This window comes from Embiotoca jacksoni, unplaced genomic scaffold (assembly GCF_022577435.1).
Source record: "Embiotoca jacksoni isolate LCO1_2020_lvr unplaced genomic scaffold, fEmbJac1.0.p SCAF_1, whole genome shotgun sequence".
In the NCBI taxonomy this organism is placed as follows: Eukaryota; Metazoa; Chordata; class Actinopteri; family Embiotocidae; genus Embiotoca; species Embiotoca jacksoni.
In genome coordinates, this window is record NW_027185229.1 from 21,398,526 (window position 1) to 21,425,719 (window position 27,194).

The window sequence follows — 27,194 nt, forward strand, 5'->3', positions numbered from 1 at the left end:
CATCACATTTCTTTAAAAAGCTTAAAAATGTCTTTCAAGTTTCTTACTGTTCTGCAAACATTTCATACCTATTTTGGGCAAGATTGAATGCAGCATAATTGTTTGAGGTTGATTTGTTGGTCCACTACAGTATTGACATTCAAATATTAAATGCAACTGTAAAAATTTTAACTGTAAAAAAATAAAACTGAAGTCTGCTAAACCAACAATTATTACTCCTATTTGGAGAACGGACGCTCTGAAGTAAAAACTGACATGTTTACTTTTAATGATGTTTATGTGCAAAGTGCAGTTTATAGTAATAATTATTATGTTTATGTCCAGGTTTTGCATTATTAGGACAGATGATGACATTTGCAGTCTTAGGAAAACAAAAAACATTCAGCAAGGTTCAGATTTTCCACAAGGGGGAGTTGGTAGCTTCTAGTTCATTCACAGATGGATGGATTTCCACAGCAGCTTCACGTTGGCAAGGCAAGTTTATTTTTATAGCACCATTCAGACACAAGGCAATTCAAAGGGCTTTATGGACGCATGTAAATACATTTAAAAAAAAAAAAAAAAAAACGTTAAAATTCGATTTTCAATATGCATTTATATAATCTTAAATCCAGCTCAGAGTGTGTTTGAGTTTATATTTATGTCAGTCACACAAAAAAAAGCGGGCTAATATGACCCAATTACTCGGTTTATTTTTTTATCCCTTACGAATTATATATATTTCAGATTTATGATATGGCCATGCTCTTACACTTTCTGCTCACTATTTAACATTATGACGGGGTTGTTTTTGTTTGTTTCTTCCAGGTGCCAGATTAAAATCCAGACTGTCACTTGTCTCTCTTTCTCTATAAGGGCGGGGCGGGAGTGGGAGATGCATTTACGCTGCTCGTAAAACACCCTTTTTTTTCACAAACTACCCAGATATATACGAAGTATTTCAACCATTTTGTAAACACTGATGCATCAGTAGCTATAATCCTGCAATATACATTGTGATTTAATGAAATGGGCCACTGTGCCCGATGACTACTTTTAGTAATTTTATTTTATTCTGAATACTTTCGTAAAATTTTACATGCAAGACATTTTATTTTTTGAGTGTTTCAGTACTTTACGCGGTTGTTTTTTATTTTTTATTTTTTTTTAACACAGACAAACAAAAATAATCTTACCTGAATCCTTCAACAGTCTGGGTTTTTACGCTCCGGAATTGTCGCTAGTGCACCGATAGCGATTAATTCCGACGTTTCGGGAAGTACGGGAACGCAGCATCCTCTTCGTCCCGGTTGAACGGCGTCACAGCCGCGATGTGTCATTTCGACGGATAAACTCACCGACCGTTAAACAGCGTCCCGTGTCCGGTGTCCGTTCGCAAACCGGGATAATGCCGGAAAGGGACCGTTAGTCCGGCTGTTTTCTGTTCGTTTCCACCGATGAAAACACCTGCTCCGTGAACCACCGGTCGCTCGGCTCTCGTTCCTAAGGATGGGGATGGTCTTTCCGACGGGCAACATGTCCCTTGCCTCGCTGACTTTGGCGCTGCTCGCCGTCGTCCTCTGCACGTCTCCGGGTAAGATCACGGGCTTCTCCGTCCAGGCCGCGCCGCCTAATGGACGGTAAACGGTTTACCGGTAGATCCCACAGGCGGTGTTTTCTTCCCCCCACCACCACCACGACCTTCATGTCCGTTATATTTTTTTTAATAACAGCGGACCACTAAACTTGGACTGTGTCTGTCCCCCCCCCCCCCTGTCCCCTGTCCCCCCCTGCAAGACAACACGATCTCACGCTGCTTTGTGTTTATTTCTTCAGGCCTGGATAACTGTAAACTAACTGTTTATTGCCCGGCCTCATTTGGCAGCCATTAGCGGAGTCTCCTGTGAACCAGTCCTTCTCATGTTTGAGCATTTCTTTAAATCGAGTTGTTTTATTTACTTAATTAGAAGTGAATTTAAAGAATTAGCTGTTAGCCTAACAGTTAGCTGCTGGCTTTCCAGAAACAAATCTTTATTCTCCAAACAGCGAGTCGTTTATTTATATACTTCACGCTTCATGCGGGCAATTATTAAACCAAACTTTTATTCACGCGCAGGTTGTCCGACAGCCCGATAATAACACAATACATAAGTTATAAAAGTAATTCGATGCAGATATAAAATGATATTGTGTTTAATTGATTTTCCAGCCCCGACTTTGTTTGTAAAAGATTCCTTCATCATTACAGAGCAACTTGCTTATTAATGACTGATAGCAGCCAACACAAGTCTGAATTTAAATGTGGAGTTTACACTTGGTTGCCAGTTTATTAGGTACACCTCACTGAAGTTAACCTGGCGGTCCTACATTAAATCCTTCCTTTGTGAAGGTTGTAATGTTATGTTTTATTATTATACAGAGAGGTAGGGCTGGGCAATATATTATCATTTATATTTGTGATCAAATACCTCAATATGTCCAATATTGTGACAATATTGTTGGGATGCAATTGGTGCTTTCATAAAATATTTATACAATGAGATTATTATTATTATTTTTTTTTTATCGGATGAGTGAGTAAAGGCAAATGATAAAACAAGAAGAGAAGTCTGGTAAGGGCGTTAGATCACAACAATTTACTGTAATGTCGCCTTTAAAACCAGAAAAAAAAGACCAAAAATGCCATATCATGATATTATGATAGAGGATATGTAATTTCACATTACAATTAATGTGATATCGATATATATTACCCAGACCAGCAGATGTTTCCATTATTTTGCCTACCCACATAGATATAAATGGGGAGGGGTGGACAAAATAATTCAAACCTACCAGTATGACACAGCACATTTTAAATGCACCACAAACTGCGGCCGGCAGAATAACCAGAAAGTTGAATCGGCACCTTTTTTTGTAAAACAATTCAAAAGCAGAACATTATAACCTTCATGAGGGCAGGAGTCACTGCGGAGTTGTTACTGTTCCTCAACAGGCTGGGAGGGTTGACAATAATGTGACAAACGGTAGCTTAAACAAAGCAGGGTAAACAATACTAATAGGAAACGGTCATAGATCAGTTCAAGCTCATATCACAGTGCAGAATATGGCAGCACTTCATTTAGTCCCAATAGGTTCAGGAGCCCGTTCGATATCGGTCTCGGCCCGACTGAAGCCTCTAATGGAGTTTCCATCAGTTCAATACGTTCAACAAGTAAATGCAGCTCTCTGTTCTCTTTTATTTTGCATTCAGCATTTACTCAGATTGTACGGACCGACACACTTAACATTATGTGTCAGTTTTCTCCCAGGCCTCTTTAAAGCAGTAAGGCTTTCAGCGTGCAATTTAGTGTGGCCTTAAATTATATGTTGTGGAGAACATAATGATATGTGCTCTCCTCCAGTCAATTTAACGGCTTACAATATGTTTATTCTATTGAAAGACGGTGTGTATTTCTCAGTTGAACCTTCATCTCCAAAGGATAATCATGTGTGCAGATTTCCCTTTGCAGTGGCAAATAGAATTCATATTCTGATATATGCAATAATTCCAGTCATTTTTTTTTTTAAACCAAAAATTCCAAATATTTGATAATTACTGGTCATTAAATTTGACAATTTTCTGCTTTACTTTATCTTATATCATGGTGTATTAAACATTTAGGGTTTTTGGACAACAGGGCAGACAAAATACACAATCATTGACATCTTTATGAGCGCTACAAGATTTTAATAAGCGTTTTCTTGTCCTTTTTCTGATGTTTTTTTTTTTTTAGACCAAACAATCAGTGAATGAATTGAAAAAAATAACTGTCAGATTAAATAATTTGAGTGAAATGATCCCGAGTTGCAGTCGAACAGATTTTTTTTTTTTAATCTCCCGGGTACCCGAGCTCCAATCAGTTTTCAACCTCAGGGAAAACGTTGAATTGTGACTGAATGTGGAATAAAAAAAAATAAAATAATTAAAAAAAAAAAAAAGCACGAGCAAACGTTTGAAATACAAATGTTTTTTTTTTTTCTTTTCCTGAGGGCAGAACAAAGCTGCGTCTGTGAGTAAACAGTCAGGACATCTCTCACTGGTGATAAAACAAACAATAAGAGACGGCAAGAAGGAAAATAAACACTTCAGAGAACAAACTGAATTCGGACCTGCTGTTTGGTTCTTTCGTCTCACTTTTGGATCGTGTTGCGTCATCCCAGCCTCACACTTTGTGTTGCACTTGTTTTGCAGTCAGCGGGAACGAGGACTGTCTGTGGTACGTGGATAAAAACGGCACCTGGCACAACGGCTTCGACTGCCCTCTCATCACGTTCTGCTGTGGGAACTGCCACCGTCGCTACTGCTGCCTGGACGCCTTCAAGATGATCACAGAGAGGGAGCAGAAGCGCTGCATGCTCTTCCAGTTCAGGTGGGGGCAGATGCAGCAGCAGGGTACAAATTTAATGACTTATTTATTCATTTTCCTTGACACCAAGAGCTCAGTGTGTGTGTGTGTGTGTGTGTGTGCGTGCGTGCGTGTGTGTGTGTGTTCCTGATTCAAGGCCGTCGCTGCAGAATCGCATATCCTTCATCTGCTTAAAGCAGGCTGATCCTTTGTTATTTTTCACAAAAATCTCTTCTCTGCAAGACAGAACACACATCTACAAACATAAATCCACACGTAAGAATAGACTCTAAAAAATATCTTAAAGGTGAAAATGTCAATGCACGTTATTTCTACGCAGCGGGGTCCCTAATTTAGCATTTCACGAGAGCTGAAACAATTAGTTGATTACCAGAAAATGAATATGCTCCAATTTTGAAAATAGGTGCATTGTTTGAATTGATAATCAGGCAAAAATACCAGGGATTATCTGCTTTCAGCTTGTTTAATGTGAGTATTTCCTTCTTCTCTCGTTTGACTGTTAGTTTGGATGAATCAAGCAATAACGTGATCTCCTTTCAGGGGCTATTAGCTGCCTCTCTTGGTCGATGTGATCATGTGACTTAAGTGAGAGACAGGGAAAGAAGCGTGAAAACAATAAGTAGACCTTCATCTTATCTCTTCTCACAAGTTTCACATAATCACTGTAGTTTCTCAGTAGAATAGTCTCAAGAAAGTGTATACATTTATTTAACCCCAATAGATCGAGGATTTTATTTGTATTATATCTATACAATGTTCATATTGAACCCATATAAACCAATTGAATCAAAATCTTTAACACTTATACTTTATCTTTTACAGCTGGAAAAGTAAAGACGACTAACTTTAACAAACTAGAGGAGTATACTGCTTTATGAGCATCTACAGTATACTGTATGAAGCATTGAAAAATAAATATTAAAGGTACCATATACACCATATGTAAATGATACCGTGAGCTGTAAATAATCACTAATAAAGTGAGGGGATAAAGAAGTTGTAATATATAGAATTACAAATGAAAATCATGCATTGAACTAAAAAGTTATTCGCACCATAGTATTTAGATTATGGGGTATATAAATTGTTTGTGTACAGAGCGATTTAATTGGTAATAAAGTATACTGGCATTAAACATATACGTGAAAGTGATTTTGCATTATATTGTTCTTCAACAAATTTCTTCCACACCCTTTGTTTCTTCTACAAAAAGCCTGACATCCACCGACTCGTACACAGGCCTGTTTCCACAGTTCAGCGGCTGCACTCCACTAAATGACTGTAATGTCTTCTCATTAGTGGTTCTGTCACATCAGCTCTGTGTGCATTCAGTGGTGTTTTAATGCCACAGTCCCCCGTGAGGGATCGTGATAATGCTGGACTAAGCAAGCTTGTGCACGAGAGGCTGCTGCACGGCGGTTTTCCTCCACAGCACCAGAAACCATCCATCACTATCCAGCAGCGGGCCGACAACCTGCAGCTTATTTAAGCCCGCCGGGAGATCAGATCAGTGGGCGGCGAAGGCTGAGATGAAATGGAGGGCTTCGTTGCTTCACCGAGATTATGAGGTGATGGAATCTGGGAGAGACGCAGACACGCGGGGTCGGACATCCTTTACTGAGCTGTGATATCAGGGTCAGTCTTTGGTTAACAGTGTCTGAATCAAAAGCGCTACAGCCATCTCTGCTTTAATCCACTCGCAATTAGCAGGACATGGAGAGAGGAATAACATGAGGGTACACGATCAAAGTCGCAAAGGGAATGCTTTGTAACCCAAGTCCTCCACTCTTTGTTCTTTCTTTTTTTTTTTTCCCTTCTCTCTCTCTCTCCTCTCAGCCCCACCACATTAGCTGGCATCGCCTCCTCCATCCTCCTGTTTGTGGCCATCATTGCGACCATGGTCTGCTGCTTCATGTGCTCCTGCTGTTACCTCTACCAGAGAAGGCAGCAGAGGGGCAGGACACCTTACGATGGTCAGACCTCCGCTCTTTAGATCCATGTCTGTGCAGACGACCATGAGGTTACAGTTTCCTTTCAAAGCTGTCTTTATGTGTTTGACCCACAGTCCAGCAGATCCCCATGGCCAGCTACCCAGTGGAGCCCATGTATGATGCTTATGGAAAACCCCTCGGACCCTCTGATTATCCACATGCAGGTTATCCAATGGCGCCCCAGTATCCCGGCATGCCCCCACACTACGCAATGATGCAGCCGGGACCTTACGCACCACACCTGATGGATCCTGCATACAGCCAGGGTAAGAGCACCGTGTTGAACTGAGCTGAAAAGTTTCCTGGCCACGGTGTTATGTATGCTTTTTCTTGATCATTAATATCAATAGCTCTTTTAGTATGTCACAATAAAAGAAAACATTTGCACATAAATCAACACCGAGAAAAGGTAAGCTGTTTTACTTAACGTGCAGAAAAGAGGTGGTTCCGTTTAAAGCATTATTGGAGTATAAGAATAAGGATGTTTGGTTTCTGATTCTGCCAACAAGATATTCTGACAATTACTGCAGAAACTGATGTTTCTTGTAGCACCAACATTTCAACACCTGCTAAAAGGACTGAACGCCTCGACTTCCTGTATCTGTTTCAAATTAAAAGCCTTCATTTTAAATGAGAAGCTTTAGCGTTTCATAAGCAGTCCAGCCATTCCCTAGGTTTTGACCTCATCTTGTTTTTACAGACAGTCGTAGCTACCAGATAACAGCTCCTCTCGCTCTACGATAAGGCATTTAAGATTCTGAGTGAAATGTCTCGACGACTCGTGCCATTAAATTTGGTAGAAGCGTGTCCCAAGTCCACCTTCACAGAGCCATCAGCAGATTGTTAGTTGTCCACACTGAAAGTCAGTCAGTATTTTGTTTGTTTAACCACATCTTTTGCATATTGTGTGTTCCTGTTCTGAGCTCCCCTTAATTTTCACAAAAAAAACACAACAATATTGTGACCAGAAAATTGTATCTTAAGTCAACACTTGTTTTCAACATAATGATAATGTACTGAAGATCCGACGGCTTTTTGACTTTGCCTATTTATTTTTCAGCTCCACCACCTTACTCTCCACCTCAGTATCCTGGTCACTGACGGGCTCGTCTTCACGGACACTCAGCGGGAAACAACTGCAACTGAGAGAAATGACTGTTTCAAAAGGAGAAGGCAGCAACACTCTCACACAAACACACGCAAATAAACAAAACACACATGCACACTCAAATAAACGCTACAGCTTCGACTAGCAGTGGTTTGTCTGTGACAGAGCAGTAGGCACTTTAAGATGGTTTTTTTTGTTGTTGTTGTTGTTGTCGTTTATTTAGAGCGTTGTCCTACTTCTCCGCAGTACTAACGTAAATCAGTTCCTGTCCTGCAACCGGACGCCCGATCGCTCTGGGCGGGTTTCGCTGCAGGTTTCACATGACCCTTAAAGTGAGGAGGTATCTGCATCTCGACGCTGCTCTGACACGCTCACCTCAACGACAGGTTGTCCCCTAAAACAGAGGCTCTTTACCCGTACAGGAGAGGGATGAAAAGGTATTTACAAAAAAAAAAAAAAAAGACGAGGCACTCCCTCTTTATTTGTTAAAGGAAAAAAATGTTTTACTTCCTCACTTTTGTTAGATCTGGATAAATCGAAAACTGCCCACGGCCACATTCCAGGTAATATCTGTCACTGATCCACATTCTCCAGTTACGATAACATGATGTGTTTATATCTGTATTGTTTCTTTTGCTTTGTGATAGAATCTAAAGTAAAAAAAAAAAACTAAAAAAAAAAAACTGGAAATAAGGGAAGCATGTCACAAGGGTGACATTTTTGTGTCAGATGGCTTACTGGATTTTACGGTACTCGCAGTTCTTTATAAGAATCCTTTTGTCACCTGTTAGTTTGAGCTTTGTCTCGTCTTTTTTTTTTTTTTTTGTATCTGACTCGAGTAATTACTTCAAGGTAGTTAAATAGTGGCACCCTTCTCATGTACCATCTCAACGTCAGCATGCTACCCAGTCAAAGTTACCTGTCCTCTTCTGCTTCTTTTGTTGTTTTAAATGAATTATAGACGAGTTTAAGATTAACCCTATAATGCCTGGTAGGATGTTTCACACTGAAATTCTTGTTAAGTGTTTATTTCTTGTAATATATCAGATCAGGGGAGTTACAGGCCATGCTGCTTGATGAACACAAAATTTCCCGCCTTATAATGACTAACCATGAAAAAGAAGAGATTAACTATTTAAATGCATATTTTGTAAATCTGTTCTTCAGCTAAATATTTTCTGATATTGTAACAAGTTATTTTAAAACAATGTATTATTGTAACTTAAGATATGACATTTTGGCATCTTTCCGTTGAGTATTTATTATTATTGAGGTTACCTTTTACTGTGAATGGGTTCTCACCTCCTGGACTAAGCTGCAAAGCCAAAAACGACTACTGCCGGAAAACTAGGCTTTGTTGACCACGTCGCCTTGAAGAATTTGTTTGACATTTTTGGAGGCACGTTTTTGCTTTCCAGCTGAGAGTTGAATGAGAAGATTGACACCATTCTTGTACAATGGAGGAAAAAGTACTTCAAGGTAGTTACTCAAGTAAAACTACCAATACAACCATGTAGAAATACTTAAGTCGTCCTCACAAAAGTTTTATCAGTGAAACGTACCAAATGTAAACGTAGTCATTATGCACTATATTCTATGTTGGAATAATTTATATTATATCATTGAATTATAATTATTGTTCCATGAATGTGTTACTTAAATGTAGCAGCTGATGAAGGTGAAGCTAATTATAACTGCCTCATGTACTGCTGGGTAGCTCACAAATGTATACATGAGAATGAATATGCTGATTATTTTGTATGAATAATGGGAATCTGCAAGGAACTAATAAGATACTTCAAAAAGTAGTGGAATAAAAATAATAGTTCCCCCGACGTACAGAAGTACACAAGTATACAGTTGTGCAAAATGGAAATAGTCAAGTATTCAAAATTCTCCTTAGTGCAGTACTTTCTACCACTTTTTGTTCTGATTATTTGTGTTGAATTTGTGTCTTTTATTACAAAGTGACAGTACAGACAGACAGGAAATGACACGTAATAAAGGTCTGGCCAGCAATTGAACCAGGTGTCACTGCTGATGGCATTTGCGCCCTTTCTACCACTCGTATGATAAACTTCGGTGGGGGCCAGCGGGCCGTTAGCCTGGACTGGCATCAAATAAACAGGGGAAACCCCGCAAGACATAATGACGAATGAGCTGCAGAGGAGATGATAGGTGGAGTTTTCTGCCCTCGTACAGAGCTTGGGAGTAGATTCTGGGCGTTGTAAAGTCTGTTTCCCCCCCGAACTTTAACCTCAACCTATCCTTCATCCCGAACCCCAGCTATTCTTCTTTTGCGATTCCCGCCAAAACTTAAAAACTAGTTATCTAGTATCGACACTAAAATAACTGGCCGCCTATCCGTCTTCTAATCTATCCTCAACTCAACTAGAAAGCAGATGGGTTGACTTCCCGAAATGTCAAACGATTCTTTGAACTGTTCACCGACAGATTGGGGCTCCAGAGAGGTCAGGGCCTGTTACCTGTATGAACGGTGGAACACGATGGGTCAAGCGTGCGCTGTCCGCCTCCTCTAACGGGTGATTCCCGGATCGTCTTTATTCAGGTGCATCGAACAACTCAAATTGTATGTGAAACTAAGGTGCATATTGACACTGTTGATCAGAGAAGCATAGGCCTGAGACTTACTGCTGTGTAATGTCAGATGAGAACCGCTAGTTTACAGCGTAAATGATTCACTCCGACGGCGACGTCCACATGTACAGATTTGTTGAGCCTTTGTAAAGCACAAGGAGAACGCTGGGATTTTCTTCGTAAGATGCTTTCATATGTAGTTTGACATAACGATGATGTTTCCGTTTATTTGTGCTTCTAAACCAACTCCATGAGTGTGTTTTAATGAAACTGACATCAGTTTGGCAAAATAACGTGTCCGGATATGGCTTGTTGTCTGTTGTCATATGGATGGTATGACATTGTAATATAAAGTAAGTGAAACATTTTTATTTCTATTAACATAAAATTTAACTTTGGAATGTAAATTGCAATTGTCTGCTGTGTCTTTTATGTTTAAAGAGCTTTGTTTTTATGAAATCCAACTGTACATAATGAGAAAACGGTTTGTTTACATGAGAGTAGCCACTAGATGTCCGTATTAACCTCCAAACAAAGTTAAATGTGTTCAGATGTTTGTCAGAATTAATTAATTTCACTGTCATCAAATAGCTTCACTAGACGCTTAACTTTTGTTAACATATTTAGGGCCCGAGCATCGGTGCGAAAGCCCTATTGTTTCTCGTAAAAATGTTCTTACTCGTTCGACGTTCTTATTCTCGCGTAAAGTGATTTGCCTTTTTGGAGGCTTTATCATATTCAAAAACTCATGAAAGTGGATACGCATTTGTCTCCCGGCGAAAAAATGTCGTATTCTAGTGGAGTCGCGAGTGGGCGCGGCCAAACGGCTCGAGAGCGCCCCCTAAAGAGATGCCCCGGCGGCCACATTTACCTAAATTCACCAAATCCGGTGGACATGTGTATCACACCTCGACGCACAAAAAAGTTACATTGCACCGTTACGTCAACTCGACAGGAAGTCCACCATTTTGAATTTAGTCGCTTTTATGACTTTTTAATGATATTTTGGACGACATGCTATATTAGTGACTTTTCCGTAACATTACATTACATTTCATTTAGCTGACGCTTTTATCCAAAGCGACTTACAATAAGTGCATTTCAACCATGAGGGTACAAAACCCAGAACAGCAAGAATCAAGAAAATACAATTTCTTCAAGAAAGCCAAACTACAAAGTTCTATCAGTAAGTGCCATTTTAAGCGCTACTAAAGTTCTACTATTCAAGGTAAAGTCTGAAGAGGTGTGTTTTTAGTTTGCGGCGGAAGATGTACAGAGTTTCCGCTGTCCTGATGTCGGTGGGGAACTCATTCCACCATTTAGGAGCCAGGACAGCAAACAGTCTTGATTTTGTAGAGTGTTTAGCTTACAGTGAGGGAGCAACAAGCCGATTGGTAGAAGCAGAGCGGAGGGAGCGGGCTGGGATGTAAGCTTGGACCATGTCCTGGATGTACACTGGACCCGATCTGTTTGTAGCACGGTACGCAAGTACCAATGTTTTGTTACTTTGTTGCTACGTTACTTTAAGTAAGTACTTTAAGTAGTAATAGATGTTTTCTCAGCAAACAGATAAAATCAGATAGAAAACAGTTTGTCCTCCATTTTCCAAGGGATTAGTGTGTCACAGAAATATATTTACACAACTGCAACATTAATGAAACAATAAAAGGGGCAAATCAGGTACAAACATTGTTTTTTTCCAAATTAAGAGCACAGGATGTAAAGGAAGTCAGTTCAAATCCTTCCTGTAATGCTGCAGGTAAATTTTCAGGTGGATTATGGGTTAAATGACGAGTCAGCACCAGAAGTCACAGTTCAAACTAAGGTGTATAAAACCAGGAGTGTGATGAGCTCTCAGTGTACAAATATAAAACGTGATATTCAGCTTTAAAACACACCTGCACAGGTAACACAAGGTCGTCACGGCACTTTGCGTTACTTTGCGTTACTCGTTACTTTTCGTTACTTTATAACAGCCCCGCCCTGAAGACCCCTGTGTGGTAATATTCGCTCATAATCACAGCGCCCCCTGTTGGCCACTGGAAATGACACTTCATACTTTCACATTCTACGTCGAGCTGGTTGATCACATGAACCTAAAGTCGGGTCACAATAACCTAAACATGTAGTTGATGATATATTGAGACATTCGTTCAACTTTGTGAATGGGCGTCGCCGTGACGTAATGTATATTACATTTACATTTCACTTTATACTGCAGTTATAAGGACAACGTACACCTTAGATTTGTATACATTATTATTGTCTTTACAGTAAATATAGGTTTATGATAGTTTTTAGAAACCTTTTATTGTCTGTACGTTTCTCATTTTAAACCTGACCTTTATTGTAATATAAAAATGTTCCTTAAAAGGTAACTTTTTTTTACTGTAAATAATTACACATACTATTTGGGATAAAAACAACCACATCAGTATAGTAGAAAACAAATGCAACATTGCAGAGAGCTTTTTCCTCAAGACCAAAAAAAATGTAGATTGAAGCTGCAGCTTTTTGCACACACTCTTTATACAAAGCACAACTTATTTGACACCAAAAATATCATAAACAAAATCTCAATGTCAAAATACAATAACTTTTAGTCCTCACCCTTTGTTTCATGTATATTCTCCTAAAATCAAACCAACTGTTTTTTTTTATTCAAAACATCTTCGTAGGCATGATTTTTGTCTCTAAATTTCATAAACAGTGGATATCATTTCTTACTGCACACTGGCTTCTAAACGTTATTTCACTTTGAACATTTATTTATTCTTTAAATAAAAAAAACTGTCCCCCCTCCAACCCCAAATAAAAAAATCACTGTCCCACTAATTTTACAGTGTGCTTTTAATAAATGAAACCTTTTTTTTTTTTTTTACTGATAGTGTTTTTCCCCAAAATGTTGGGAATATGATTTTTTTTTTTGAAACACTGACCTTTCTCACTGTGTAACTACTAAATAAACAATCAGGACTTGGTTTCATGCACAAACACAGATTGTGTAATAGGAAGTCTGTGAAAGTCTGCTCTGGCATCTCTGTAAACTTCAGCCCTTCCCATTACCTTTAAAGGAGTGTGTACCCTGAACTAAATATGGACATGCGCTTTCACAGGATTTTGAAGAATGTCCTAGCCTCACAGTCCACTTTGATGATGAGAGCCTCTTGCAGTTCGTCACTGGTACCCTTCACTGCAAGACTGCGAGTCCAGCCTCTTTGCGCCAGGATTGATGCCTCTGGTAGCTTTTTGGTAAGCGGTGACAGGACGGCAGGACATCAGCTTCGGCACATCGGAATACTCATCTTCTCACCACAGGAGAGAAACTACACAGTAATCTGATTTAAAATAAAAGGAATTTACTCACTAACACCACTACCACCTCCAAAGAAACCAACTCTCTCTGTTCTTCTACACGGGCGAAGCAAATCTTAGGTAGTCATGTCCAGGCGAAAGGTGAGAGGCCTGACCCGCACGGGTCGCCAGGTCAGCGAGGACCCGGACCTGGACAACCTGCTGTCCACCCTCTCCCCCGAAGAGGTGGAGGAGCTGGAGAAGGACATTATGAAAGTGCCAGACCTCAACCCAGAGGACGGGAAGATCATCGTCCAAGGGGAGAGCCAAGCTGCGCAGCCGCCTGTGAGCAACAACGTCCGGGATGCGACAACTCGAAGTGAAACCAAAGGGAGGCTCAGTCAGAGGGAACAGTCATTTGAGGTTAGTGAGGAAACTTTAAGTATGATCTGCATGTTTTGAAGACGGTCTTTACTTTATATTTGAGCTCCTTCAATCAGATTTGAAGAAATAACCAACAGGTGGTTGACTTTAAATTGAATGTATGACTGACAGATGACAGCATTACATAATATCCACTGTCCCAAGGTATTCTAATGATAGCTTCCATGTGCTATTTTTCATTTTGCTTGAAGCAGCTGGACCTCATGCACCCCGAGGCCGTCAGCTCAAAAAATAGCGGGTCCCCAGAGTGGGCTTCTGTGCCAGGAAAAACATTACTTTCCCCTCTGAGGCTTGCTTGCATCCATCCCACATCTTTAGCCATCATCTCACTGGCAGAGAAACAGCCTCTCAGTAACATCCAGAGACATTTCTATTAATCCTCGCGACTCGTTATAAATGTTTTTTTGTCAATAGAAACCGAGAGCCGGTGAGTCAGGGAGCAGGGTTTCTAGCAGCTTGTGTGTTTAAAAGCGAGTCACTCCAGTCGATGGAGCGGCGGCCCTGCGGGGCTTCTTAATCCCGGCCTGATGGAATTCCTTGGTTGATTGCTCCTATGCTCACTGCCTTTTAAGGATACATCTGCCAGGGCCACAGGCTCACACAGCAAAACAGATGGAGGCTCACAAATCAAACACTTAGCAAGCTACTCACCGCAAATGTATCCCTGCGCTATAAAAAATGATTCCTTGTCCTTTAGCTGACTGTAAACACACATGCCATATTGTGTCAGAGAGAGCGGGTGTGTTTACAATGAGCAGTTGGATGAGGAGCTGTTTTATAGTGAAGAAATACAGTATTTGCACAAGTATTAACACAATTAGGCGTCATACATGCTGTGTATGTCATGCAGTATACAGTGTGTGTTTGGAAAAACAAGTTCTGCACCGTTTATCCAATACAAATTTTGAATGATGAGACTGTAAGGATGTCAAACTCCAGTCTTTTAAAAATGTGATATTACAGCATTGTTCTTTATCTGCTGTATTTATTTAGGTTTTGGGCACCACATCCTTTGACATACTCCACCACACTGACGTTTGATTATAATTGTTTGGTTTTTGGTACTGTCATATTCATGTATTCAAGTGCTTTACTTACATATTTTTCCTTATGCAGGGTGAACTGAAGAAAGAGAGCCGGAAGCAGGAATACCTGAGGAAGATGGGCCTCAGCCAGGAGGGGAACGATGACGCAAAAGTAGGATTGCCAAAACAAGCAAGTGTCTCCAGTGAAAGAGACATCAAAGTAGGAGATAGAAACAGCAAAGGGCCTGAAAGTTTGACAGAGGAGCAAAGTTGGCGTTCGAGTAGAAACAGGAAGCAGGAAAACCGAGAGACTGACGTGAAGGAGGAGACCAGCGAAAAAGAGAAATATGAGGACAATAAGTTAAGAGACAGAAGAGAAAACAGGGAGAGCACAGGTAGCAAAACAAAGGATATGATCTCCAAGTTACAGGAAAAAAAGGGTGACAGCAAAGAGAAGGAAAGGAAAGAAGACTGCAGGAGAAGAGACGACAGCAAAACCAAAGACATTATCTCAAAGCTGCGAGAAAAAAGCGATAAGGATGCAGGAAAGGAAAAGGATAGAAAGTCAGAGGGTATCAGGACACAAGGGCTTGTCTCTAAAATGATTGAGAAGAAGAGCAAAGCACCAGAAAGCCAGGCTCAAGAGAGTAAATCAGAAGAGAAGAATCCCAAAACAGAGGAGAAGAAAGTTGAAGACAAAAACAAAACTGATGTCAAAGTTGAGCGACAACTGTCTGAGAAGGGTGAGGTGCAGGAGAAATGTGACAAGGCAGAAAAAAGAACAGACAGAGAAGAGCTGGTTAACCACAGTGACCACGTGAAAGAGAAAGATAAGATTAGCAATGAGAAGAAAGCCGAGGAGAAAAAGGAAAAAGAGGACAGTAAAGGTAAAGTTAGAAAAGTTGAGGAAACCCAGAAGCTTGGTAACTGTGTGGCCAAAAACAGCCCAAACAGCAAGAAGAAAGAGGAAGACGAGGAGGACGAAGACTCGAGCATGTTCGATGAGCTGATGCAGCAAGTTAGAAGCAACGACCCCTCCCTCACTGAGCTCAATGTCAACAACTCAGAGGTCATCAAGACGAAAACACTCATCGAGTTTGCAGAGGCTTTGCACAACAACTCCCACATCAAAGCGTTTGCTCTGGCCAACTGCCGTGCGGACGACCACGTAGCTTACGCCATCGCTGGCACGCTTCGCAGCAACAAGACGATCACCAGCATCAACCTCGACTCCAACCATCTCACCGGCAAGGGCATCCTGTCTCTCATCCAGGCGCTGCAGCGCAACTCCACACTGACCGAGCTCCGCTTTCAAAACCAGCGCCACATCTGTGGAGGCAAGACTGAGATGGAGATGATCAAGGTCCTGAAAGAAAACACCACCCTGCTCAAACTGGGCTACCACTTTGAGTTGGCGGGACCCAGAATGACCACAACAAACATACTGAGTCGTAACATGGACAGACAGAGGCAGAGGCGTCTGCAGGAACAGAAGCAGGCGCAGGCCAACGGGGAGAAGAAGGACACGCTGGAGGTGCCCAAGGCCGGAGGTGGAGGCTCTCTGAGGTGCTCGCCAAAGGCCTCCCCCAAACCGTCTCCCACCCCTTCACCCATGCCTTCGCCAAAGCTGACTCCCAGAAGAGGAGCTGGGGGTCCGGCTCCACCACCACCACCTCCTCCTCCTCCTGGGGGTGGGCCACCTCCTCCTCCACCTCCTACGCTGGATGGAGACCGCTCAGGTGGTCGTAAGAACTCAAGGGACCAGCTGCTTGCCTCAATCAGAGGAAGCAACGTTAAACAACTGAAGAAGGTACGTAAGAAGGGGAGAGTTTTGCTCCGCCATGCTGCATTCAAGTATTCTTACATGTGATTTTTCCCATAGGTGCCGGTGCCAAAGTGGCTGCAGTAGTATTTCCTGTTGGAATATAAAGTGAAGGAGAAGAGCGAGGGAGAACAGACATGTCACAACCGGTTTTCTGGGAGATAAACTCTACATCACCCTCCTCCCCCGGGGCCAGTTAAAGAGCTGTGTGGTGGGACGGGTAGAGAGAGCGAAACACGAGAAGGTTGGATGACGAGCCCTCACTATGAATTCTCCCCTCAAACACTGGACCAAAAGGACTCCGTGGAGAATGAGTGAAGCAGGGCCCTCTGTCAGCCGACCGCAGACAGTGCCAGGAGTTTGAGGCTGTTTGTCTTCAGTTCATATTGACGCTTTGCTGGTTATTTGCACTAGATAATATGAAGCCGATCATATAACATGTTGGCTTGTATATGCATCCGAATGTGAGCGTGTGGTGGGAGCGTACGATGAGCTTAATAAATAACGAATAACTCTTAATAAAATTCTAATATACTAAAGTCTATAATTGATATAGTGAACATTAATTTGACCATTTATTTATTCGTGGAGAAGGAATCCACCTTATACTTGTCACTTGTAAATCTGTTCAAACTGGGAATTCTGAAATGGCGGAAATATCAGGGAATTAACAAACATGGCGGCCTGACTTAAGAAATTCTGGGTAAGAAAAAGAAAAAAGGTCAAGGTGGTCTTTGATTGTGTGTCTCATTGTCAAATCTCAACACATCTCAGGCAGGCTTGGAAAGCAGGCCAGTGGAATCCTGGTGCATGACGACAGACTTTTTAGTATGGAAATAATTACATAATTTTTTAATCAGGAAGTGCAAACGGCTGTCCGTCAGTGTCTGATGTTTTATTTTGTAAAGATCGATTCTAGCCTTGGTGTATCTTACATAACTTTTATGTAATACATCTACATGTCTTAACCTTTGTGGGATTTGGGAAAACCATTACAGGCTTAAATCAGCCCTCCTGTTCATTAAAGCCGTACTTTTCAGTGAATGTTGGTGAATTCAATGTGATTAACAAAACAAACTGAGTGGTGTAATGAAGGACACACATGTCTTGTTACACATTTCTTTTCTTACAGAGCCTGTATGTCTTCAATAAAAGATTATGGTACGTTTGCAATTGTTATGCCTGTCTGATAACATTAATGGGAACGTGTTTTTCAGTATGATAAATCCAGTTATGTATTAATATCTCACAAGCTGTCACTCACCTTAGCCGATCTGGTCTGTATAAAAATCACACACTGTGAATAATATTCTCAGGTATTTCCACAGTGTACATTCCACTTCAGATCTAGTTGGTAAGAAAGCATAACAATTACAGAGCCATATATAGATATGTATCCATAGCCGACAGCCAACGTGGAGTATAAATAATAGCTTCAGGACTTGTTGTTCTGCGTGTGAATTCTGACACCTCAAAACTCAAAAATGTGTTTTGCTTATTGTTACTTCGCAGGGCAAAATGTTGTCCTGCAGAGTTTGAATTTAAACCTGGCTGTTGTCACTTTCATCTGCTAATGTTTGTCTGCACTCACCTTTATTATGAGTTCAAGACGTTTACACACAACTATGATTTGTGTTCCAGTAGATATCTTACAAAAGTGTGATGCTGGAATCCTCCAATATAAGTATACTGAAAAGTGACTTTCCCATGAAGTATGGGAGACGTCTTTAGTTGAGTACTTTAACTTTTTAAATGAACAATATTTGTTATTTATAGATTCTGGACTCATTTATGAAGGAGTAGCTATAATTAACGAATTGTTAACGAGGTAATTGAACTCTCTGTGGAAAATAAATGACCAGACTCAAATTCTTATACCCAGCGTAGCATATTTTAACGTCTTAAAAAAATATGTATACAAGATAGTTTTATTTGATGCACTACTCCATCATAGTCATCATGTTTAAAGCTGCATGGATACAGTGAGAGCTGTCTGCTGTCTCCCCACCAGCTGGAAAGGTATACATCATCCTTTGTGTTTCAAAAGAGGAGAGGAGAGCAGCAGCAGCAGGCCAGTTCATCTCTCCATGGCCTTGCGTCAGTCTCTGCGTCCATGAAATGCCTATATTTGGTCATTTTTCAATGAAAGCTCGCTCTGCAAGTCATTCCTTTCCCGTTCCTAATAATGGGCTGCGAGCCAGCCGTCTGTCTCCCGGCTGTAGCTGCTCCTCTGACCAGTACATCTGGTCTCAGCCGGAGGAAAAAAGACGGGAAGAAATGATAATGTTGAGATAACTGGTGGTTTGGTGTGGAGGGAGGGGAACTCAAGGGGAAAATGGTCATTATATGTATATGCAGAAAACAGTTCAGCTGACATGATAATGTGACACATTTCTGGTTGGTGTTTACGTCAGGCACAAAGTATACCGCACTTCAATTTAATTGTAATTGTGTATTAATGTTCCTTCCTTCTTTTCCGTCTGGTTGGATTAAGCTGTTCAATCCCCCTTTTGCAATTTGAGGACCTTAACTACAACATGAACTAAGGTTTGCTGTGACAGTCTGATAAAAAAAAAAATAATAATAATCCTGAAACAGGCAACATAAGAGCAGCTAAAATAATTTTGAACAAACATCAGGCAACTCAGGACCTATGAGATTACATTTTACTGTACTTTTTCCACATAAATTTACAATGAATCACCTGACCACAAAATAATTACAGCGAATCACAGTGAAACTTTTCTGTGGTAAACCTAACTCTCTCACTGTTTTTCAGTTCTAATAGTTGTGCTGTGTTTCAGTCAGTCAATCTTTTTCAGCCACATCTTAGTTCACAAATAGTCTGAGTGCATTCATAGATCTCACTAAACAAACAAATGCGTGTCATTAAACAATATTGGCACTTACCAACCATGTGTAAAAATGTGACGTCATTATACACTCCCCCCCAAAAAACAAAATAATAAAACATTATTATAAATGGATAAAATAGTAAAAAAGCAAAATGGAATAATAACTTATTGATAAAAAATATTGCCTGCTATTATCAATAAAACAGAGGGAGCAAAGCAATGTGCTAAAAATTGTCTTGAATGTGTTTAACCCTCCTGTTGTCCTCGGGTCAAAATGACCCGCAGCTGTGTTCAACCAAGTTCTATTTTATTTCTATATTTTAATATTTTTTGGGATCATTAGTCATCATTCTTTAAAGAAACCCTCACAGTCTCCTTGTCACCAATGATCCCAAAAAATATGAAAATAAAATAGAACTTGGTTGAACACAGCTGCGGGTCATTTTGACCCAAGGACAACGGGAGGGTTAAATGCTTTTCTTCCATTTTGTACTTTTGTCACATGTCTACTCCAAGGAAGTTTAATCGGATAGTTGCTTCTGTAGGTCAGAATATTAAGCCACAATAAATCTGTCTATCTCCTTTTCTTCTTTTCTCCTTATCTTCTTTTGACTATTAACGGTAGATTTTTCCGTCATTACTCCTCAAATCTGGAACAGCCGGCTCAACAGGAGGCCAAATCAATGAACATCTCAAGTATATTATTTTGATTTCTACTTTTTAACGTTGGCTTTTTCTTGACTTTACAACTTTTATATTTTTGTCATTCTCTCTCTGGGCTTGCTCATCTCATAAAGCTATGAGAACAGGATCAAACTCAAGTTAACCGTCAAAAACTAGCCTCCTTTGACCCACAGGTTCTCCTCCTCATCCTCGAATTGACCTTTTTCGCTGCTGACACTGTGATTTGTCAAAGCAGGGGAAATATTTATGATGTTCACGCTGGTAAGACATGTCGCGTGAGCCTCATCGATTCCAGTGTTTCCCCTACTGCGATGAGTCATGATAACAGTAGTGGAAAAAGGTCTATAACATGTCTGTTTTGATATTGGACCAGTGTCAACCTCATAGGGTCCACCTGCACTGATGGCCCAGAAAAGTTCGTTTGGTGTTTAGGAGTCACTGGTGTCCCAAAAATGTTTTTAACTGACTCAAAGCATAACTAAAAAAAAACAAAAAACAAACACATTATGTTGCAGTGGATTTTGGTAGATCAGTTTACAATGAGAAGAAGTAGATCTTCCAACAAGACAATAAGAAGTTCTCACCTTCAAACGCCTATCTTCCAGGTTTTCTAAAAAAACAACAACAACATGAAATGTTCCTTTAAGGCACCAAGGTTTGTTCTTACGTCAGCTGGGTCGATACGCGTGACGTCACAGGGAACAGCGAAAGAACAAAATGGAGGAATATGCCAGAGAACCATGGTGAGTCCCGAAACATCCCAAAAAGATCACTTTATCGCCGCGTTTCAACGAGTCCTACCCGCGACTCCGTTTTAAGTCACTACCAATGTCAAGCGTGTACCCTTTATTTCGACGTTGCGACGCGCGGCGTAACCCGGAACACCTTTAAAAATCCGGCGAGCTAACTGACGTTAGCAGTAATGCTAACATTTATATAGAAGTGTGTTGGCGGTGAGCTAGCAGTCAGACCGTCTCGGCTAACACACGTTGTTGGTGACCTTGTCGGCTTCCTCGCCGACGTGATTTTACATTCAGTTTACTGACACCGGTAACTGACTCTACAAAAAAAAAAAAAAAGATATACAAGCTGCAGTGAATACAAAGCGCCGATATGACAGTTGTAGCAATCCTGGAGGTTATAAGTCAAGTCAGTTAATGTTGTTGCCTTAGCACCATGCTAAGTTAGCTGGGTGGGGGTGGGGGGGTGTTCACAACAGCTGGAGGAGGGTATCTTCAGATAGCAATTTATTATCAGGGAACTCCAGCAAACTAGTGACTGTAATGAATAGTGTTGGTGAAGAGTTAAGGTAATATATATGTATATATATGTATATTGCCATAAGGGGCAGCTTTGTAACCAGTGTATGGTATCAGGTTAAACCAGATGTGACCAGATGTGACATAACCTCGACATAAAAGAAATCCCCAGAAGTCCTGGACTTTATCTATTTAGTTTTGTACCGACAAAGTACATTTACTGTATTTTAAACTTCCACTCCACCACACCTCAGGGGGAAATATTGTGCTTTTTACTCCACTATTTATCTAAAAGCTTTAGTTACAAGTTACTTTTGATACCTTTTAGTGTCGAGTGAAAACCGTAGATGTCCAATGTTGGTGATTTTAAATGTGAAGTTCTGTGACAAACTGAAGGATTGATGAAAAATAAAACTGTTCTTCCATTCATTTATTCCATTTTTTTTTTAAATTTTTTTATACGATTATGGCTTCGCTATGTAGTGACTAATTGAAATAACACATTTATGGTCAGAAAGTCTGATAGACGTTCAAGTGGACATGCCTTTAAACTAGATAGTAAGGTTGAATATCTTAGTCATTATCAGGCAATTGAGAATATATATTGATACAGATATAATTGCATCTATTTGTTAGTAGACTTTCAATGTCATCCAAATAAAAGACTCCAAAAATAAAAAAACAACAGGTTTTAGTCTTGTCATGCACAGCAGTGAGACACTGAATACTGACAATCAGTTAAATAGAAGACATGAGTTTGCATACATTTGCTATATGCTGATATCAAGGAGCAGCAGCAAAGTGTTTTTTTTCTCAGCACCTAAGCCACTATACCTTTGTTTCACCATTTTTTTGGAGATTATTATTTTTATTGTGGACTGGACTTTTTAAAATACATATTGTCATGATAGTATTTGAGCCAAAATTGACTCTGAATGTGCGATTTAGGGACGTTAATGTTCAGATTAGTTGTTTTATTGCCAGATTAAAATAGTGTTTGTTACTTAAGTTTACAAACTTGGTCATCGATACTTGTATTAACCGATTTGAGATATCCTGATATTAGCTTGGTGTTAATGTGACTTCATTCTATGGACGGTGTCGGATAATATGATTTGTGTGTTCTGCTTGTAGCCCCTGGAGGATCGTGGACGACTGTGGGGGAGCTTTCACCATGGGAGCCATTGGAGGAGGAATATTTCAGGCAGTGAAGGGCTTCAGAAATGCACCCTCGGTAAGTTCAGTCATGTAAAGACAACGGTTTGGACATCTTCGTACGACATGAGCCTGTTCTGACACCATGAAAAGAGCGTGCTCGACACCGTGTTTTGTTATTGCCAGCGACTGAATCTTCATTGACCTGAGTTTTTTGTTGCTCTGTTTTGTAGGGGATGAGCCACAGAATGAGGGGCAGCTTGACTGCCATCAAGACCAGAGCCCCACAGCTCGGAGGTAAGAACAAATGCTGAACTGCTGTAAAGGTCACGGTTTCCTTCTACGTAAAAGGTACGGACTGTCATCAGCATGTGGTTTACAATACTTACAATTCTGATGTGGAGAAGTGTATCTCAGAAAAAAAATAAATCGTACATAGAAACGTCTCAAATCGCTCCTGGAGTATAATCCTCTTTTCCGCTGTCATCTGTATGCAAACTATATTGCAATCGATCATCATTCCATCAAAACATGGCGATTATACTGCTTTTTTTTTTTTAGGGCCGCACATAAGCTATATGGAAGATGCATAAGTCTTTTCTGCAGTAGAAATGTGTTGTTATTGAAAGCCTTTTGTTACAAGAGAAATAGACATGAATCCCACCGGACTATTCTTAATCTTGAAGAAAACGGACAGTTCAAAGCCTACAGTTGTTGAATACCTAACCAAGTGCCAAACATGTCCTGTTTCTCCTTTAACTCTTTTTGTTGTGGGTTGCAGGCAGCTTCGCTGTTTGGGGAGGCCTCTTCTCCATGATTGACTGTGGTTTAGTAAAAGTGCGGGGGAAGGAGGATCCCTGGAACTCAATAACAAGTGGGGCCATGACAGGAGCTATCCTCGCTGCAAGAAGTGAGTGAGCTTACAGGAGGCGCATACGTGCTTCGTATAAACGGCAAATGTTGATGTTGCTGTTTTTAGACTGAACACAGTTTAACATTGATCTTGTTGCATTATTAATACTCCACCAGCAGGCACCTGAAAGTCTATTGAACAGCGGAGGTTAGACGTCGGATAGGATAACGTCCCCGGACTTGATTGGCACCTCTGACCAAAGAACTGATTTAACTGTTACTATAAATCCAGTTTTTAGATTTTCCTCAATTAAATTAAAGGTACTGCAGTTGTAAAGTGTTGTGACTCGGCTGCGTATTTTCAGTTCCTTTCATGTGATCTAATTTATAAATATGGATCCTTAACACTTGCTTGAATACCAATTCAGGTGTTTTCACTTTTGTCTTTTATGTATTCATCCGTTGCACTTACCACAGGGGCAACACTTGTTGCCTATTATTACGAGTACTTTGGGGATCTCTTGTAATTCTCAGCGTCTGCAACCGCATGAGGTTTAATTAGGCAGCATAAGTGAGAACACCTGGAGGGAGTACCTTATTAGGAAACATCATCAAGAGCAGCAGGCGAACGGTTCCATCTGAGCCGTTCCTGCTGAACGTACTTGTTGTGTGAAATGTGGATATTAATGTGGGGTGTGCGTTCCTCTGTAGATGGACCAGTCGCCATGGTTGGCTCTGCAGCCATGGGAGGTATTCTGCTGGCGTTGATAGAGGGCGCTGGAATCCTGCTCACTAGGTTTGCCTCTTCACAGTTCCCGACTGGTGAGTGACACTTGTGATACGGGAAGTTTGTGTCATTACACTGAAGGACAGAGACGGACAAATATTATATGGAAAGACAACACAATCCATAAATCGACCTCCTTCATACAAACAAATTAAATCAAGTCCATCTGGTTAACTCGGTGTGGATAATTTAATTCTATTTGTTTAGCGCCAAATCATTACAGAAGTTATTTCCGGGCACAACATAGTAAAGTCCTTATAACAGAAGCTTAAGACATTTTAGAAAGGAACCCAACAATTCAACAACTCCCAGGTGAGCGACAGCTGGGAGGGAAAAAAAAAAATGATAAAGAAACATTTTTAACAGAAGGTAGATATGCTTTGTGGTCAAAGTGTAATTAACTATTATTCACATTTAGATCAGCACTTGGTAATTCATCCAGATATAAATGCCTTCTTAGACATGTTTATATTGATTGTACTGTAGGAGCATTAGTCACCTTCTCACCTGCTAGCTTTGCACAAAAGCAGCATCTAGTCAGTGAGAGAACTGAGAGAAAGTTCCTGTTTACAGTCTAATCACCCTGTATTTTTAGTTGAACTAGTTGGTTTTAACACATTTTTATGAGTCTTTGTGGTGTTGATTTTTGGTGACCTACAAAACATCTTTTTGTAAGCTAAAACCGTGCAGTTTAAAAAAAATAAAAATGGTATCACAAGCTTTTTGCCTGACAGTAATGATGTTAAAAAGTAATTAACTGCACTTTTTTTGCATGAAACATTTTTTACATGCCAGGTGTAATTATTAGCATTATTAACGGCTGTGTTCTATGTGGGACACTTCGGTCCCACAACTGAGCCGTCGTTAATGTTTTTACTGCTTTTTCTGCTGCAACAAGTCAGGAAGTCTGCAGTGAAAAATGTCTGCTCAGCAGCAACAATGAGTCCCAGTTCAACAGTGCATGTATGTACAGTAAAGGCTTTCTGCTTGAACTCAGCTATGCTCCTCTTTATTTGTTCCACGGTCCACCCGTTGCATTTGAACTAATACTCATAAAATATAACAAAGAAATATATTTGGATTAAAAAAAGAATTGCTCTGGTGGGTTAAAAAAAAAAGAATGGGCTCATGAAGACATCGTAGCAAAAAGATAAATCAGTTATAACTAGAATTTATGAATAAATATGGAGATTAAACACGTTAGCACAGCAAACGAAAGGAATGGAGAATAATTCTAAAGACAACTGTTGTATTTCCCACCTTGTCAAATAAGTGTTTCAAACTGCACATCGTGGGTGCAGCATACATCTTCTAAAACTATACAAAGACAAAGAGAGACAATACGTGCCATAATTGCTTTGGCTTACTCTTAATTTAAGATACCACACTATTTTAGGACTAGTGACTGATGCGAAACCTGCTTCGTACACACATGGCTTTATATTGCTGTTTCCACTTATGCTACACAAAGACTGGAAATGTTTTTAGAGAGTTTTTCAAATATGTGTTTTTTTGTTCTTTCGTGTGACCGTCGTATTTGTTTCCCCGCCATCGACAAACATTGTTCTTTTCACAGCACCGAGAAGCTCCTCCACTTCTTTTGTGCATTGTGGGATAGGACTGCACTTCAACATTATACTCCAAAATTAAGCTTTTTTTTTTTTTTTTTAAACTTGCACACTGACTTCATTGCGTATACCACATTTTTTACTACTAAAAAGTCTTTAGTTTTCTGTACCAAACTGAATGTATTTGTGTTTTTAGTCGTTGCTTTGACTAAACAATCAATCTGAATATGTCAACGTGGGCTTTTTGGAAGTTTTCTTTTAAATATTCTGTTGCCCACAAGAGGTCAAATAGTCAACAGTGAACACAATCCATTAGTTGCAGTCCTACACTGCATACACAGAAGCTGCTGAGAACCAAAGTTAGGGTTCAGTGTATTGCTCAGACTTCTCACTCTGACGTTGACTTGTGTTTTCCTCCCAAGGACCCCAGTTCGCAGAAGAGCCTGCTCCCATGTCCACCCCCTCCTTTGGCGACTACAGGCAATATCAGTGAGAGGACTCTTCACTTCTTTATCCACTAGGCCTTTTTGAATTCCTTGCTGAGGTCACGGAGAAGAAATGGAGGTGCAGAATACCACACATCAGACCCAACTTTATGGACTTTGTCAGAGAAGTAAAGGACAGAAACACATCCTCATTTTCCTTCTTTCGGGAGCCATGTGCAGATCTGCCTTTTATCATTCTCAGCCTTGTCATGTGCATCCGATTCACCCGACACTGGTTAAATACAGACGCGTGGTGAGAGTTGTTTGTTTGTGGGCGTGTGGGGACGAGCTGTGCTTTTCTATTTTGTTCACATACAGTATGTACTGCATGTATCATGACAGACAAGCTGCGAGATAGCGTTGAATCTAGCAAAAACACGTGTCACACATAAAACGATAATGATTTAGAATTACATGTATGTACAGTAAAAGCTTTCTGCTTGTATTCAGTTATACTACTCTTTATTTGCCTTTAATATGTCACATGCTTGGGTTGTCCAGCGACGCTTGGCTGGCCTTTCCATTTGATTTTCCTGGAATATTAGTTTGTATTAAAGTGATTTATTTATTCTAGATTGTGAAGAGTTGTTATCAAATTGTTCTGTTTTATGTGACAGTGATTTTACATTCAACACAGTTGCGTGCTAATGACAACAGATGGCACAGAGAGTTTAAAGGAATGGAGAAACGTAAGCAAGGGATTGATGCATACTGTATAAATCTGTATGAAAGATTGTACTATGGTACAATAATAAATACAAAAAAAAAATGTTGTAAAGTGTGTGTGTGTGAGAGAGAGTGAGTGAGTGAGTGAGAGTGAGAGAGTGAGTGTGTGTGAGTGAGTGAGCGAGAGAGAGAGAGAGAGCCTTATGAATACAT

The 27,194-nt window shown here is 40.3% G+C and overlaps 3 protein-coding genes across 4 annotated transcripts; all 3 read left to right on the forward strand.

Moving 5' to 3' along the window:
- The first annotated feature begins 1,266 nt into the window (after positions 1 to 1,266).
- On the forward strand, positions 1,267 to 10,492 carry shisa4 (shisa family member 4). The gene is made up of 5 exons (XM_069147369.1): positions 1,267 to 1,573; positions 4,214 to 4,391; positions 6,225 to 6,361; positions 6,454 to 6,645; positions 7,440 to 10,492. The coding sequence occupies exons 1-5, from the start codon at positions 1,489 to 1,491 to the stop codon at positions 7,478 to 7,480; spliced, it is 633 nt and encodes a 210-aa protein (XP_069003470.1). The 5' UTR covers positions 1,267 to 1,488; the 3' UTR covers positions 7,481 to 10,492.
- Positions 10,493 to 13,213: 2,721 nt separating this feature from the next.
- On the forward strand, positions 13,214 to 17,829 carry lmod1b (leiomodin 1b (smooth muscle)). Of its 2 annotated transcripts, none has more exons than XM_069147381.1 (3): positions 13,214 to 13,418; positions 13,511 to 13,802; positions 14,940 to 16,719. In XM_069147381.1, the coding sequence occupies exons 2-3, from the start codon at positions 13,527 to 13,529 to the stop codon at positions 16,716 to 16,718; spliced, it is 2,055 nt and encodes a 684-aa protein (XP_069003482.1). In that variant the 5' UTR covers positions 13,214 to 13,418; positions 13,511 to 13,526; the 3' UTR covers position 16,719. The 2 variants fall into 2 exon arrangements, with proteins under 2 accessions (XP_069003482.1, XP_069003490.1); XM_069147389.1 differs by adding an exon at positions 16,731 to 17,829 and having other exon boundaries at positions 13,215 to 13,802; positions 14,940 to 16,658.
- A 3,063-nt stretch (positions 17,830 to 20,892) lies between these two features.
- timm17a (translocase of inner mitochondrial membrane 17 homolog A (yeast)) lies at positions 20,893 to 26,888 on the forward strand. Its single transcript, XM_069147402.1, has 6 exons — positions 20,893 to 20,952; positions 22,603 to 22,702; positions 22,857 to 22,920; positions 23,405 to 23,533; positions 24,187 to 24,297; positions 26,253 to 26,888. Exons 1-6 carry the CDS (start codon positions 20,927 to 20,929, stop codon positions 26,321 to 26,323), a joined length of 501 nt encoding a protein of 166 aa, XP_069003503.1. The 5' UTR covers positions 20,893 to 20,926; the 3' UTR covers positions 26,324 to 26,888.
- Positions 26,889 to 27,194: the final 306 nt, after the last annotated feature.

Coding starts and splice junctions, on each gene's coding strand:
- shisa4 (XM_069147369.1), top strand. CDS start 1,489: ATGGGGATGGTCTTTCCGACGGGCAACATGTCCCTTGCCTCGCTGACT. Junction 1,574..4,213: donor CGTCCTCTGCACGTCTCCGG/GTAAGATCACGG, acceptor CTTGTTTTGCAG/TCAGCGGGAACGAGGACTGT. Junction 6,362..6,453: donor GGGCAGGACACCTTACGATG/GTCAGACCTCCG, acceptor TTTGACCCACAG/TCCAGCAGATCCCCATGGCC.
- lmod1b (XM_069147381.1), top strand. CDS start 13,527: ATGTCCAGGCGAAAGGTGAGAGGCCTGACCCGCACGGGTCGCCAGGTC. Junction 13,803..14,939: donor AGAGGGAACAGTCATTTGAG/GTTAGTGAGGAA, acceptor TTCCTTATGCAG/GGTGAACTGAAGAAAGAGAG.
- timm17a (XM_069147402.1), top strand. CDS start 20,927: ATGGAGGAATATGCCAGAGAACCATG. Junction 22,703..22,856: donor GCTTCAGAAATGCACCCTCG/GTAAGTTCAGTC, acceptor TCTGTTTTGTAG/GGGATGAGCCACAGAATGAG. Junction 24,298..26,252: donor CTCTTCACAGTTCCCGACTG/GTGAGTGACACT, acceptor TTTCCTCCCAAG/GACCCCAGTTCGCAGAAGAG.